Source organism: Homalodisca vitripennis, chromosome 2, assembly GCF_021130785.1.
Source record: "Homalodisca vitripennis isolate AUS2020 chromosome 2, UT_GWSS_2.1, whole genome shotgun sequence".
Taxonomy (NCBI): Eukaryota; Metazoa; Arthropoda; class Insecta; order Hemiptera; family Cicadellidae; genus Homalodisca; species Homalodisca vitripennis.
Window position 1 is genome coordinate 132,353,637 of NC_060208.1, and position 15,128 is coordinate 132,368,764.

Here is a 15,128-nt window from a genome sequence, read left to right on the forward strand (position 1 = left end):
CTTCAAGATTGTTTAGAAAACTTGATGGCTCCATTTGTGAAACAAGAACTGGCTATTAACGTAATAACATGTGATATGACTGACATCTTCAAGAACAGTGTTGCATTCAACCGTTGGATGATTCAAAGTGATGTGAAACATCAATGTGTAATACTGAACTTTAAGAGACATGTATTTTAGTTTTAACTTTGACTTTTTAAACTACAAAATAATAAACCTTAACCTCTTTTATCTTGATTTGTACACATTGATGTAATAGTCTATTAGAAGATATGTCAAATGCTAAAATCAATCCCCACAATAGACATTGGATTGGGTGCTGCCTAGTAATAAACAAAAGAAACATTAATGATAAACTACAGTAAGTATTGAACATGTTATACTGAATAAACCCTGGTGATAACCAAAGATACCAAATATTGAAATGTAATGAATAAAAATGAGATCAGTACAATGAGATGTATCAGTCGATTGCAATTGAAATGCTAGCAATAATAATAGTAGAGCCCATCTCTTCAGCCATACTCCACTGTTTTGACAGTTTTACATATTGTAATGCATTCTATCACTTTCTTTTGAAGTTTATTTTCTTAGTTTTTATATGCTGTTCTCAGATCTGCCTTCTGGGCTAAAACAATTCACGCATTTGTAAATCAAATCCAGCTTTACAATGACTGGTTTATTATGTTTTACATTTTTAATCCACCTGAAATGGAAAAAGTAAAAACTTAAATCTCACGAAACTTTTTAACTGAAAATCTTGAAATGCTGACTAAGTATTTTTAACACTTATCCAATGTAGATACACTTTGATAATGTTTAATTTTTACCTGGAGCTGCTGCTTCTTCCTCGCCTTCAGCTGCTTCATCTGCTGGGGCTGCATCATCTGAATAAAACACATTTTACCATCACACATTTACTAACATTCACATAATACTTGTAAAATGTATAATAGGTAGTAAATAAACTTAGTACTCAATTGTTTTATTTGTAGTAAATAAATTGTTAATTCTCGAACAAGACCAAACAGTAATTACCAAATAATGTTAGAAATTAAATCCCTTATAATTTTGCTAATTTATTTATTCTTCTTAAGTAAAAATATACATATCAGTTTTCAAGAACAAAATGGGCATTCACATTAATTTAGATATTTTTGAAAATACCTGTGTATTTGTCTTGTATATAATTTTAGAATACTTATGAAATTGGGTTGTGCCTACAAACAATTTCAGTGACTATTCGAAAATATTGTATCTCAAATAAACTCATACAGTCAGTGCAATTTAATCAGAAACTAGTAACAACATAATTATGGAAATGAGAATTGTAAAGTGTGAAAGACTGTAAAGGCAAAACTGTTTCATCATGATTTATGATATCTAGTACATACCTTCAGTATGATCATAATTATGCAGGTTTAATGTGGTTTGTTAGAGACAGCAGGAATTATTTTAGGTAGACTTTGTACATAAAATTGGTCTATTGCAGTACTCATGGTAGCATTTAAATAATATTTGTACTTAACTTCACCAAACATTACTACCAGTGACTAAAACCATGTCCAGTGCCAAAGTATATATATGCGCTATATAATGCGGATGGCGAAAATAATAAATATCCCACAAAAGACTCAAACAAGTTAAAATTTGATATACAAAGTGTTAAATATCTTGGCCAAGTTTATTGCCCAGCTTGGTATGCAATTTCATTCTAATATGGCAGCTGTTCGAACATTTAAAAAATTAACAACTCCATTATTTATGGGCCTAGAAACATATTTACTAGTTACAATTGTAGTCAGAACCCTGTATTTCTCAAATAGATAATATTAATATTTCAGTTGCTACAAAATCTTTCTACTTCATTTCACTGATTTGGAAGTAATATTTCAGTTATAGCAAATTCTAGTGTAGAAAGAACCTGAAAAAAAACAGCCATAACTCAACTACCTCCTTTACAGTATAAAATTAGCCATTAATTAAAAACCAAAAGTAATCAAAGCAGTTTTAACCATAAAAGCTATCCTGAAATCTAGCCTATTATTCGGAACAACATTATAAACCAACATGCTCAGTGTTAGGCCCTTGTTAATTCATCTCCTTTAAAAATGACATTTCTAGTAACATCAATGATAAAGTAGTTGAATACAATGAGTTCAGATTATACAAGGCTCTTCTCTACAAATGGCACAATATGTAAATCTAATTTGTGTCAATAAACTGATATTTTAATAATGACTTCAAATCTGACATAGTTATAAAACTGGATAAAACCATACAGAATATGAACCAGAACTTCCCAATATTACAGTAACTGCTTGGTTTAAACTACTGATGTTAATACCTCTTAGGCAGATCAAGTATTACAACCTAGTGAAAAATATACATCCAATATATCTATATCGTAAGAATAATATGGTGGATGAAGCAGCAATACAAGATTTTATAGATGAGCTACTTTGAAAGCAACCTGCGCGAAGCTTTCTTGCACATAGGGGGAGGGAGGAGCAGAAACTCGACCACACCTACCGCCACCCCCTCTTTCACTGCTCGTTCTATTTCCTTTACAAGATACAAGTGGGAACAGAGTGTTTTGCTTCTCTGCGTTGGCTTTTTGGAGCATCACACTATGTTTTGTTATTCTCGTTGTTATGGAATAACAATTATTATTATTAAATATTATTATTTATGTTAAGAATAGTCAATTGTATCTATTTAATATGTTAGTATAAAATTAAAAAGTATTTTAACAAATGTTTATTTTTAACAGCCGTTGTTATTATTACTGGGTTTGGACAGCTGTTATGTAACACATACCCTACAATTAGTGGTAAAATCACGACAGGAGTGGTTGGTAAGGAATATGAAGTGGGAAGTACACTTCTCCTCCCTCTCTACATCTCTCTCTCACTCTCACTCCTCTCCGCACTGTTCACTTAACAGGTTACTTTCAAAGCGGCTCATCTATAGCAAGAACAGAAACTGCTCAGTCTACAAATCCTTGTGGAATGAATCCTTATCAGATATGGGTTAATCTCATAGAGAGGAGCACTTAAACATAGTGTTGTTTTATGTAACGTAATTTAAATGTATTATTACTTCCCGTATTTCTTTGGTTTTTTTGACATTTGAAGAAGAGGACAGATACCAGTTCTTGAGTTGGTACAGTATTAAGGTTTATTTATGTTTGTTATCCAAGAGAGTGTTATACCGATGAGAAACAGAGAACCAACAAAGCCAACATCAAGCAAACGATGATGACCATACTCAGATTATCAGAGATTAGTCTGACACTAACTCGATAAAATATTAATTTCTTTATCTCCTGTCAAACATATATGAACATTAGATCAGCGTGTGATATTGCCATGCAGAAGACCAACGTAGATTTAAGAAAGATGTTCTGTAAATATTATAGATTTGTTTGAGTCAAATAAATTAGAAGATTATAAGTAACTAGGTATAACAGGAAAGGTCAGTAATTAACATGAAAATCAAGACATGTTTCAAATTATTCTATAAACTTAAAATATGTTGTATACAAATATTTTTTTACTATTTGTTAAATGAACATTGGTTAGATAAAAATAATAAAAATATTTTGGAAAATATCTCTGATTATTATACATTAACATAAGGAATTATGGTGGATTCTAAACATAAATAAACGAAAGCTTAAACTTTGTAAACAGAGAACATCTTAAATATAATAACAAATTATTATTATTTTGAAGGTTCTCAATTTCCTTATTCTCTAATAAATAGCAACAAGAAAATGTTGAATACAAAATTTAAAAACCTATTTACTTTATTAACACTTAAAACGTTGAGAACGTTTGTCCTGGATACAGTTAACATGCATTTACATTAAACTAATAAATAAAACAATTTTTCTAGTAGCCACCAGCTGACAGTTAGCTGTACAGGCACACTGCCATTGTATCATTCACAATGGCCCAGCCTGCTTTACATGTCTTGTTACTTAAACTTTCTATAACATTAGAATTGTAATTTATTTAAGCTTTATTAATGGCCGCTCGATAAGACTATTTAAGTCAGAATCAGAATCAGAATATCTTTATTGTCATTTGTCAATATTACAATTGCTATAGACAACGTCAATATAACTAATATTAATAAATAAAAATGTTATAAGGCTACTAGTTTATTTGAATGTCATTAACTGATATAAATATATTGAACTAATTCGTACAGTGTATTTGTCAATTTAAAAAAATGTAACTGTAGTATTAGTAAATACATGACAAAATAAATAGTTGAAACAATAAATTAAATTACAACTAATCAACAACTCCATTCTAGGCCTAAGGAAGGTAACAATTCGTAGCAAAAAAATTCTTCAAGGGAATAAAATGCCTTACTTATAAGCCAGTTCGACAGTTTAGCTGCAAATGGTTGAAGTTCTAAGCTTCTAAACGTTTGAGGTAATTTGTTAAAAACATTTAATTTGTAAATATTTATGGCTAACTAATGTTTTCCTAAGTCTAGAGGAAGGTGCAACAATATCCCGAGCTCCCCTAGTGTCATAATCATGAATTGTCATCAAAGCAGATAAAGTCTTCAAAATTCTCCTTTACATATATTACATTTTGAAATATGAAAATGCCAGGAACAGTCATTATATTGTAGTCAATAAAGCATTGTTTACAATCATCTTGATAACCCAACTTGGCTAAAATTCTTACTGCTTTCTTTGCCACGCAAAAACTTGACTGGCACCCCTACTGTTACCCATAGCATTGAGGCATAAAGTAAGTGTGAGTGAAAGTCACTGAAATAAGAAGAGAGCAACATATTTCTACCAACACAGTTTTGTAATTTACGTAACAGAAAACAAGCCTTAGATAGTTTAGAAATTACTGAGTTAGTTTGAGCTTCCCATGATAGTTTTTTGATCTAATGTTACTCCAAGTAATTTCACTGGCTTAATACAGCTCTCTGCTATGTGCAACTTTTTTTAGTGTGAAACAAATTGTTTCAGTTTTATCCCCATTGACTTTAAGATGGTTGACATCAAACCACGAGTTTGCAATTTCCATCACTCGGTCACTTTGTGCTTCCACTTCTTGGAAAACTTTGCCAGTAACTAAAAAAGAAGTGTCATCTGCATATAGAATAGTCCTTACATGGAATATTGGTTGGCAGATCATTTATATACATAATAAACAAGAGTGGGCCCAAAACTGACCCCTGTGGAACCCCAGCAAGGACCTCCTGAAATGAGGATTCTGAACCGGCCACTGAGACTTTGTGTAATCTGCCACAAAGATAAGTTTTAAGGAAGTGCAACGGTTTATCATCAATACCATAGTATTTTCAGTTTACTCAGTAGAGTTTCATGTGATATACTATCAAAGGCCTTACTGAGATCCACAAGAAGTCATATTAAACATATTCACAGTTCTCAAAGCTATTTATGATATTAGTTACAACTTCATTTAGAGCTTTAGTTGTAGATCGACCAGGACGAAAGCCAAAATTGGCTATTACTTAAAATGTTATATAGATCAAAGAATTCTAACAGTTGGTTCTTAACGCAATGACTCCATTATTTTTGAAAACAACAGATACAATACATATTGTTCTATAGTTGTCAATACATGATTATTACCTTTCTTAAAAAGAGGTAACACTCCTAGACTTTTTTAAGCAATCTGGAAATTTAGAACAGTGAAATGAAAGATTGATCAAAAATGTTAATGGCTTAACAATAGCATCAGCAATAAGTTTTGATAACTTTGTTACTAAAACCAAACACATCTTCACTGTTAGAGGGTTTTAATGATCTTATTACCTTAAGTACATCAAGCTCGCTGACATATTTCAAGTAAAAGTTTTCTGGAGGCTGTTCAACATTACTTAGAAAGGAAAAATGACTAATATTATTCTTATTAATTGCCTTAGCACTATCAACTACATTTTTCCCAATGCCAATATAATAGTTATTAAATTCTTCAGCTGTAATAGGTGGTATTGGATTTTCCCGTTTATAGTAAATTACCAGCCTTCAGACTTTATTATTTTCCATGCGGCTGAACATTTATTCTTTGAATTTTTTAATATGTTCTCATTATGCAAGATTTTTGCTTCTTTAATTTTACTCCTGTAAAACTTCTTTTTGGCAGTGTAACACATCTTAAGTAATATATTGTTTTTGTAATGAGGAATTTTTAGCAAATCCTGTAACATAATTACCGTGCTTCACATTTTTCTTAAGCCACTGTCAAACCAAGAAGTATTATTCTTACTTTGATTTTCTCTGTTTAACATTTTTAGTTTTTTCTTGGACAACTGTTATTGTATACTATTGATAATTTACTTAAAAAATAATCATATGCAATATCTACAATCTTCAATGTTATACAACAAGTTCCAATTTAATAAAGAACTTATTTCTGTGAACTCTTGCAATGTTTCATCACTTAGCTTCCTATAAGAGATTTTAACAGTTTGGGGAACAGTAAGTGGAGCAGTGAATTCAAAATAAACAATAGAATGGTCTGAGATTCTCTCCTTCCATAAGCGGTTTTTTATACAAATTATTATCTAAGTCTGTAGCTATATTGTCAATACAACTGTTATTTCTTGTTGGGAGTTTATTTACGCAGTAAAGATTGAATGATTTTAGAAGGTTTACAAACATTACAGTGTCTTGCTCTCCACTCTTTAGAATGTCAATATTAAAATCCCCCCCTAATACAATTTTACATTTAGGCTTTTTTCTTTGAATAAAGCATAAGAGATTATCAAGATTAGCCAAAAATATTTGGGCACATAGAGCTAGGAGTCCTATATACCGATATAAAAATTACATTCCAAAAATATTTACATGTATACAAACAGCTTCAAGTAAACCAATTTGGGTTAAATGGGCGATATCAATCACCTCAAAAGCAATATTGTCATTAACAAGAATAGAAGCACCTCCATAAGCATTTTTCTCTGCAAAAGGCAGCAGCTAAATTAAAACCTACAGGAACATACAAGGAGACTTCCATTTTTGTGCAGCCAGTGCTCATTAATAAGGACAATGTCGCAATTGGCTTCATCTAAAATAACAGCTAACTCATTTAACTTGTTCCTTATTGACTGGATATTTAAATGCATGATGCATACAGTTTTGGTGTTATTTGATTTCAAATTAACCAGTTTGTGACTTAAACTAGACTTAAAATTATATACAGAATTTACATCAATCACTCTTGTTGCACACTAGGTCATCAGGTGTTGGACTGCCATTGGTAAGTTTCCCGCTGTAGACCCAGGTACTGCTGACTGCTGAGGGCTTCCTGGTGTGTTGTCTACTGTTGCAGGCTGCTCGCTGTTGCTCGGTTTCTCAGATGGGGGGTGACGGTGAATCAGCTTTCTCTTTCGCCGCCCTCACATATCTTGCTCACCAACCACAGCTTTCCCGTACGATTTAGGTGCATACCATGCCTTGTGTGGAGGTCCCTAGTGGCTTTGCTGGCTTCCACAAGAGTGACATTACTGAAACCATCGCAAATGTTCTTTAGGGCTACATTAGTTTTCTTAGTTTCCTTGTTTACGCAAGACCAGTCCAACAAATCATACCGGTTAGGAAGGTCAACCAGAATGATTCTTTTTGTATTATATCTTTTTAAGGTGCTAGTAATGGCGTCAATGGCTAGGTGCGCTTCATTATGAGATACATCGTTTAGTGCCACAGGAAATCACCAAAATTATCCTTGTCCTTCAACTCCTCCCCATCAATGTTTTTATGATCCAAAACCTGACTAGCTCTGCCGCCAGGTCTTACAAAAACCAATTGCATCGTATGGATGTTTGTGTTTATTGATTATACCATGCTAGGTCTTTTACCATGGCTATCAGTGCAAAGCAACATTCTTGGCAGAGTGACTTCCCCAGCTCTTGCTTTGTCATCAGTGTTTGTGATTGCTAGTTTCTAGATCGTCATCTATGTGAGAAGAGCTGCAAAGGGATTTTGGGTCGTAAAAGAAACTCTTCGTTATGTTATCCAATGTTGGAGGTTTCTCCTGTGCCACTGAACGACCTCTTTTGTAACCAACCTTATTAAACCTTGGTCTGATCCTTGAGTATGGGCCTGAACCTTGTTGGAAAGAGGAAGGGAAGCATTTGAGACATTTTTTGACACATAATTTCTCGTCGGCTTTTTAGTTTAGTTTGTTAGATCAAAACATTGTCTTTCTGCAGCACCTCAATGACTTCCTCTAGGCTCTTAATTGAGGACAACATTTTGGACACTTCCTCCTGGTATATTTTACATGGTTTGCATTGATTTTGAGAGTTCTGAATGTCCCTTCTGTATTCCTCCTTTTCTTGATCACATAGTATGATTAGCTCGGCTTTTTTTGAGTTTGCTCAGTCTTCAACCTAGCCTTTAAGCGAGTATTTTCCTCGTATAGTTGTTTTTCCATTAGATTGTATTTTTTTATTTAATTCTTCTATTTCCTCTTCTTTTTGCATAATCTTATCCTCAAGCTCCAGTTCACGAGATGATTTACTGTTTTAAAATGTAGTAAATTTTAATAGGAGTATTTGTCATCCAGAAATGGTGTTTGCGAATCATCTCAGGACGTAGGAGATTCGAAACTTGTAAACCTCTTTTCGGTGAATTAAAAATACTTACTCTGGCTGGGTCTGGTTACAAGTCTGGCATACATAAGAATTTTTACCATCCATGGAAAGTGAAACTTCAAACATGTCATAGATAACAATTAATAAAGATCTAAGATTTTTCAAGTTATAACTGAAGTAATTAATTCTCTTTTTAGTTTTTTTATTAAGCTTACAACTAAACTCCTTAATATAAATGTTATTATCTAAATGAGATATAAATACCCTAAAGAACCTGTTGAAGGAAGTGTGAGCATAATTAAAGTACAAAACACTAAAACCTAAAACATAAGACCAGTTGATCCTCGAGAGTTTATTTCTTAGTTCTCGACCTGAAGATAGACTCACTTCTTCACCAGTTGATCCCCTACAGATGTTGGGTGAACATTTGTAGAATTACTGTTCACATAAATCCTGAAGCATAGCATGTCGTGTTCCAAGTATAGTAAATTTCCCACAAGAGAAATAGTTTTTAATTGGAATATTTGAGAAAACATTATCCAGATTTGCATCAGAGCAAGAGAGTTCAGAGTTGTATGTATTTCAAGATTTCAAGATCTTTATTCGTAAATGCAAAATACATTTTTACATTACATGTCAAAATACTAAAACTATATCTAACTCAACAAATCTCTTACACAGTAAAAACATTTATCAAGAAAGTGTGTCTTTAGTTTTTTTTTAAATAAACGTAGATTTTGCTCATTTTTAATATTCAATGGCAATGCATTGAAAGCTTTTGCACCCAGGTGGTATGGACCCCTCTCAAATGCGCTAGTACTATGTGCAGCCACAGATATCAGCCCTCTTGATCTGGTCTGATACTGATGGTAGTATCCATTGCTTACAAAAAGCTTTGGATTGCCCTTAACAAAAGAGCATAGCTCGTACCCCACCAGACCCGCCAGAGTAAGTATTTTTAATTCACCGAAAAGAGGTTTACAAGTTTCGAATCTCCTACGTCCTGAGATGATTCGCAAACACCATTTCTGGATGACAAATACTCTATTAAAATTTACTACACTGGATGGACCCCAGAACATTAACCCGTACCTCAAAATCGATTGAACGTGAGAAAAATATACTGTTCGTAGAACATCTTGGCTACAGACCTTGGCGAGACGGCTGAGAGCAAATCCCATGGTTTGAAGCCTTTTGCAGACATGTTCCACGTGGCCGCCCCATGTGAGCCTATTATCGATATATAAACCCAGAAATTTAACTGAGATTTCTTGCTTGGCTTCCTCGCTTCCTAGTTTGATAAGACCCTGGATATTAAACTGGTTTGTGTTCCCTAGATGAAACTGGATGATATTAGTTTTGCTGATGTTTAATTTAAGTTTATTTAAATTGAACCACTGATTTAAACTTTGCAACTGGATGTTTGAATTCGACATAGCCAAATGTGGGGATTTATTGGAAACAAGAAAAGAACAATCATCAGCAAACATCGTAACTTTGAGGTCTGTTGAAATTTTTGGAAGATCGTTTACATAAATGAGAAATAATACAGGACCAAGAATAGAGCCTTGAGGAACACCACAAGTAATGGCTCTATATCATGAGAAAACTTTATTTTGGCCATCATGGATTTGGACAGTTTGATTCCTATCAGACAAATACGACTTCATGAATTGAAAAGAGTGACCTCTAACTCCATATTTTTCTAGTTTTCCAAGGAGAATATTATGATCAACGGAATCAAACGCTTTGCTTAAATCACAGAAAACACCAAGGGAATGAAGTCTATTGTCCAAAGAAAGCGATAGTTCGTTTATAAAATTGAAGATGGCTGATGTAGTGGATTTCCCTTGGCAGAAGCCATGATGCTGAGTAGAGAGAATGTTGTTGATTTCTAGGAAAGCCACAAGTTTGAAGTGGAAGTATTGAAATGTCTCAAGAAATTTGAGAATTCTCTTACATACCTTGTATCTGTGGTTGTAAAAAAAGTGTGTGATAATGTCACCACCACACACAAGTTTATAATTTTCCCACTTATCAATGAAAAATATCAAAAAGCTTTCAAGTTTCTCTATAAGCAAATATTCATCACTTGCAGGGGTATGGTACAAACTTACAACAATAATCTTGAGTTCTTCAATCAATAAAGCACATGCCTCAAATGGTTGTAAACACATAAAATCTAAACATAAACACTACAAAATATTAGTCTATTAGAGGCATAAATAAGCATACCACCATAATTGTTAACTTGCCTCTTATATATTAAAACTAAATTAGTTTGTTGAGTTGTTAATTTCAGAACTGTTCAACCAACGCCTGAATAAACACACAATATCATAGTTATTATTTTAAAAATCACAGAGTCAAGGACGTTTAGCTTGCTGAGCAATCCACCATAGATGATTAAAAATAAGAAAGAAAAAAATCAATTTGTATAAATAGACTCAGACTTATTGTTCCCAAACTATGGCTTAGTTTTTAATGTAGTCTTTTCCTTTTCAAAACACAATAAAAACCTTTTTCATAACTTCTAAAGATTTAAACCATATATTTTTTCCACAATTTCTTATTTTGTGTTTTTAGCATAGAGTGATTTGAAATATTCTGAAATACTGTATATAGTGCTTTAGATTACATTTAAATGTATTGTAATTTTACCACCTCTTTATTTCATTCGGACACTGTTGTAATGAATGTTTTTACCCATATAACTAGTTACATTTATAAGAATATACTTGGTTCAGAGTACTAGAGCAGTTGTATTTTTCAAAGCGAACTTCATTGTGTTGAATCTTTATATACTCTATTGTTCCCTTTACATAATTATATATTTTCCTGTAAGGATTTTAACTTATGTAAAGGAGTGTTTTACAGTAAGCTGAATTTTTCAAATCCGTGATTCTCAAAGGTGATTCTTATGAGTTTTTTTGTTCATAACATATAGCAACTGAACCTAGAAACCTACCTTCTTAGTTTGAACAAAAACTCCCATAATTGAACCACAAAGAATTTGGAAAAATAGTTTTTAATGCCCAAATTAATAGCTCAAAATGGCACTTTCTGGAGGTGTTTTAAAGATTTTCAAATGTAAAAGTAGGTCAAGCTATACATTATTTTAAAGATTTCTTCTATTTATTGGTCATTTTGAAAAATAAATGTTTTAATTTATTTCGCTTCTTTTATACAGGATGGTCCAAAATTTCAAAGTTGTAACAGCTTTTTTTTACTGCTACTTTATTATTTTGTATCATGACAATGCACCTGCTTAAACATAATTGCTTGGTCCTCATCAACTGTTGAATGTTTGGCCAAAAACAGTACTGTAGCGATGCCCCACCCTCCATATTCCCCAAACATGGCTCCATATGAATTTTTTTATTTACAAAAAAAGAGAACCTTAAACGGCCATCGTTTTACAAGTTTAGATGACATTAAATTGCATTGATGAAAGAGCTAAAAGCTATCCCAAGGATCGAGTTTGAGAAGTGTTTCGAGGGCTGGAAGAAGACTCTCAACCACAAGTGTATAATACCTAACAGGGACTACTTTGAACAAGATAAAATTAATGTAGACAAATAAATAAATATTGTTTTCAAGAAATTCAAACTCCTGTTAATTTTTGAACATACCTGGTTCATCCAGATACTACTTTTAAATGCCTAAAATTCCTCACTGAATAATTAGACATATTTTTACTTATATTTTATTCATAAGCTCTAATCTTATTAAATTTCATTAGAATAATTTCAAGATTACATATTAGAGAGTTATGTATAGATGCTTTCATGGAGGTTACTAATTTTACCCAGCCTCTATATTCTTGAGGTGATTATGTACTTCTCAAAGTGTATTTTGGTGAAGAGGAAATGGAGGTTCACAATTACGAGACAGAGTTAGGAGCAACTATTAACTACAACACAGAATAACAGCTTTTGCTCTACTCACAAAACTACTTAAATGTCCGACTAATCAACTGACTTCCTGAAATGCTTAAAAACATTGAAAATTTTACTAAATTTAAAGCTTGTTTAAAACTCCTTTTAGTATCAGGTGTGTTTTATTCTGTTCATGACTTCCTGACGCGCCACTGGGATAATTAAGTCCCACATAAAATCTTGATCAGATAATAATGGAATGAATGAGTGAATGGTCTTATCATGTATGATTGAATGTAACAGGAATTGTTTATTTTTATGTAAAACAGACTTTGATATCTATATTATTATAATGATGCTTGCAATCTACATTTGTCTTACTGCAATAAAGAATTATTATATTATTATTATTTTAACTATTTTTATTACTGTCAGTAATTATGTAAGTTATATACTGGTTACAAATAAACCAATAATTAAAACTTTAAAAATCAATGTAGCCCTCACAGTGCTTTTCTTATCCCTATTTTATCAGTTTAATATAATTAAGTTTAGCATAAATATGTCATTAGTACTGCAATTGACTTCATTAAACTCTATAGTATTATATTTATTTAAGTTTTTCATCCCTTTATATTCCAGATCAAATGGTCAATGTACCCTATAGACTTCAATCAGTCCGAAATTACGAAATCTGAGGGCTGATGAATCAAGTTTGCAATATATTACTATTTTAGGTTAACTAGTTTTTACAGTGTTATTCATTTAAATTTTCATTTATCTCCAGTTACCTTTGCACTAACCACAACTGTATTGTTTATATCTACATAATAATACTTGGGCTTTTTCACAATAAGCTGATATTATGAACCAGTATTTATAAAATAATTAATTCACAAAAAGTCCTCAAGGCATAGATTTTTTAAGTTTTCCCCAAACATTTTTTCGTTCAGCTTGATGATGTCATGATGCAGCAGGATGAGAATGAGTCTGACAGTGAATGTCTCTTCAGTGATTATTCCTGAGTTTCTTATCTATACTTAGGAATATCCCATTATACAAAAGCTTGGTGACCAAGAGATTTTTGAGTATGGCATAGTGAGTTGTTACGGGTTTGGATAGGATAATAACTTCCAAATAATCACAATTAACCTCAGATTACTAAATTTTTAAGCTTACTTATTAAAAAATTCACAATCTAATGTCAGTCTCCTCCATATGCTTAATAACATCCTCGAAGGAGGCAACGAACTTCTGTGACACATGTAGCAAACAGGACTGCTACCAAGGTGGAGATACTATGTGATAACGATAGTTCACCTAAGTAATGTTAAGAGTATTTTACTATCTGGGTAGGTATAGCCAATCACACCAGATTGTTCAGCAATAGTCTAGACAATCGAACCCCTTCTCACTGAGGTTAGTAACCAGAACCAGTTAATAGAATTTGCTAGTGCGCATGTCACCCCTATGGAATGGTAGTTCCTATAACTAAGTATAGCTAATCACATCAGGTTGTGCAGGTTGTTAAGCGATAGTCAGGAGCAAAGACAATCGAACCCCTTCTCACTGAGGTTAGTAACCAGGACCAGTTAATAGAATTTGCTAGTGCGCATGTCACCCCTATGGAATGGTAGTTCCTATAACTAAGTATAGCTAATCACATCAGGTTGTGCAGGTTGTTAAGCGATAGTCAGGAGCAAAGACAATCGAACCCTTTCTCACTGAGGTTAGTAACCAGGACCAGTTAATAGAATTTGCTAGTGCGCATGTCACCCCTATGGAATGGTAGTTCCTATAACTAAGTATAGCTAATCACATCAGGTTGTGCAGGTTGTTAAGCGATAGTCAGGAGCAAAGACAATCGAATCCCTTCTCACTGAGGTTAGTAACTAAGACCAGTTAATAGAATTTGCTAGTGCGCATGTCACCCTTATGGAATGGTAGTTCCTATAACTAAGTATAGCTAATCACATCAGGTTGTTAAGCGATAGTTATTTAACTATTGTATGACTAAATAAAGCTACATTACTAATAAATCGTATTTTTAAATAGCTCTGTTCATAATTAATTGTTTATTTATTTTCAAAACTTTAAACTTTTCTTGATCAGATCACTAATAGAGTTCTTAAGTTGAAAATTAGATTTTTACAGATTCGATAATAAAGAGCAATAGTTGTTATAATTTCAGCTTCCGAAAAAAAAATTGTTTACATTACTTCATAAGTTCTTTATGATAAAATATTACCATTAACATATAACAGACAGAAAGGGCATAGTTGATACATTCTAACTGAGAGTATACATACATATTTTCTATGTTTCATATAAAATAACGCACTTGCCCCCAAAAGAGATTCTTGTGCTCGCCGCATTTCAAGTTCTTTGTTGTTATATCAATTGTCTCAGCAACTGGTAGAGTTGGTCTTTGTAGAAGTAGCTTAACAATTAAAGTTCAGTTCAAGATTTGAAATAGAATCTTGAGAAGTTCAAAGAAAATCCTGAAAGCAGTAGGAGTAGAACCGCTAATAAACCAGAGCATCGCAATCAATATTTTTATCCATCTAATTTTGTTATAATCCACCTTAGAAATAGATACTAAGAATACTTAGGAAATTTATTATTTCCTCTATGTATTAATGATGAAAT

General features: G+C 32.6%; 1 protein-coding gene across 1 annotated transcript in view; it reads right to left on the minus strand.

Annotated features, from left to right (window-relative positions):
* LOC124355811 (outer dense fiber protein 2-like) overlaps window positions 1-14,905 on the minus strand; it is a 96,671-nt gene extending 81,766 nt beyond the window's left edge. The window contains exons 1-2 of the mRNA XM_046806966.1: window positions 14,821-14,905; window positions 831-887 (exon numbers count right to left, since the gene is read on the minus strand). Coding sequence (XP_046662922.1) covers window positions 831-887; window positions 14,821-14,854 — 91 coding nt within the window. The 5' untranslated portion in view covers window positions 14,855-14,905. The remainder of the gene's footprint in view (window positions 1-830; window positions 888-14,820) is intronic.
* Window positions 14,906-15,128: the final 223 nt, after the last annotated feature.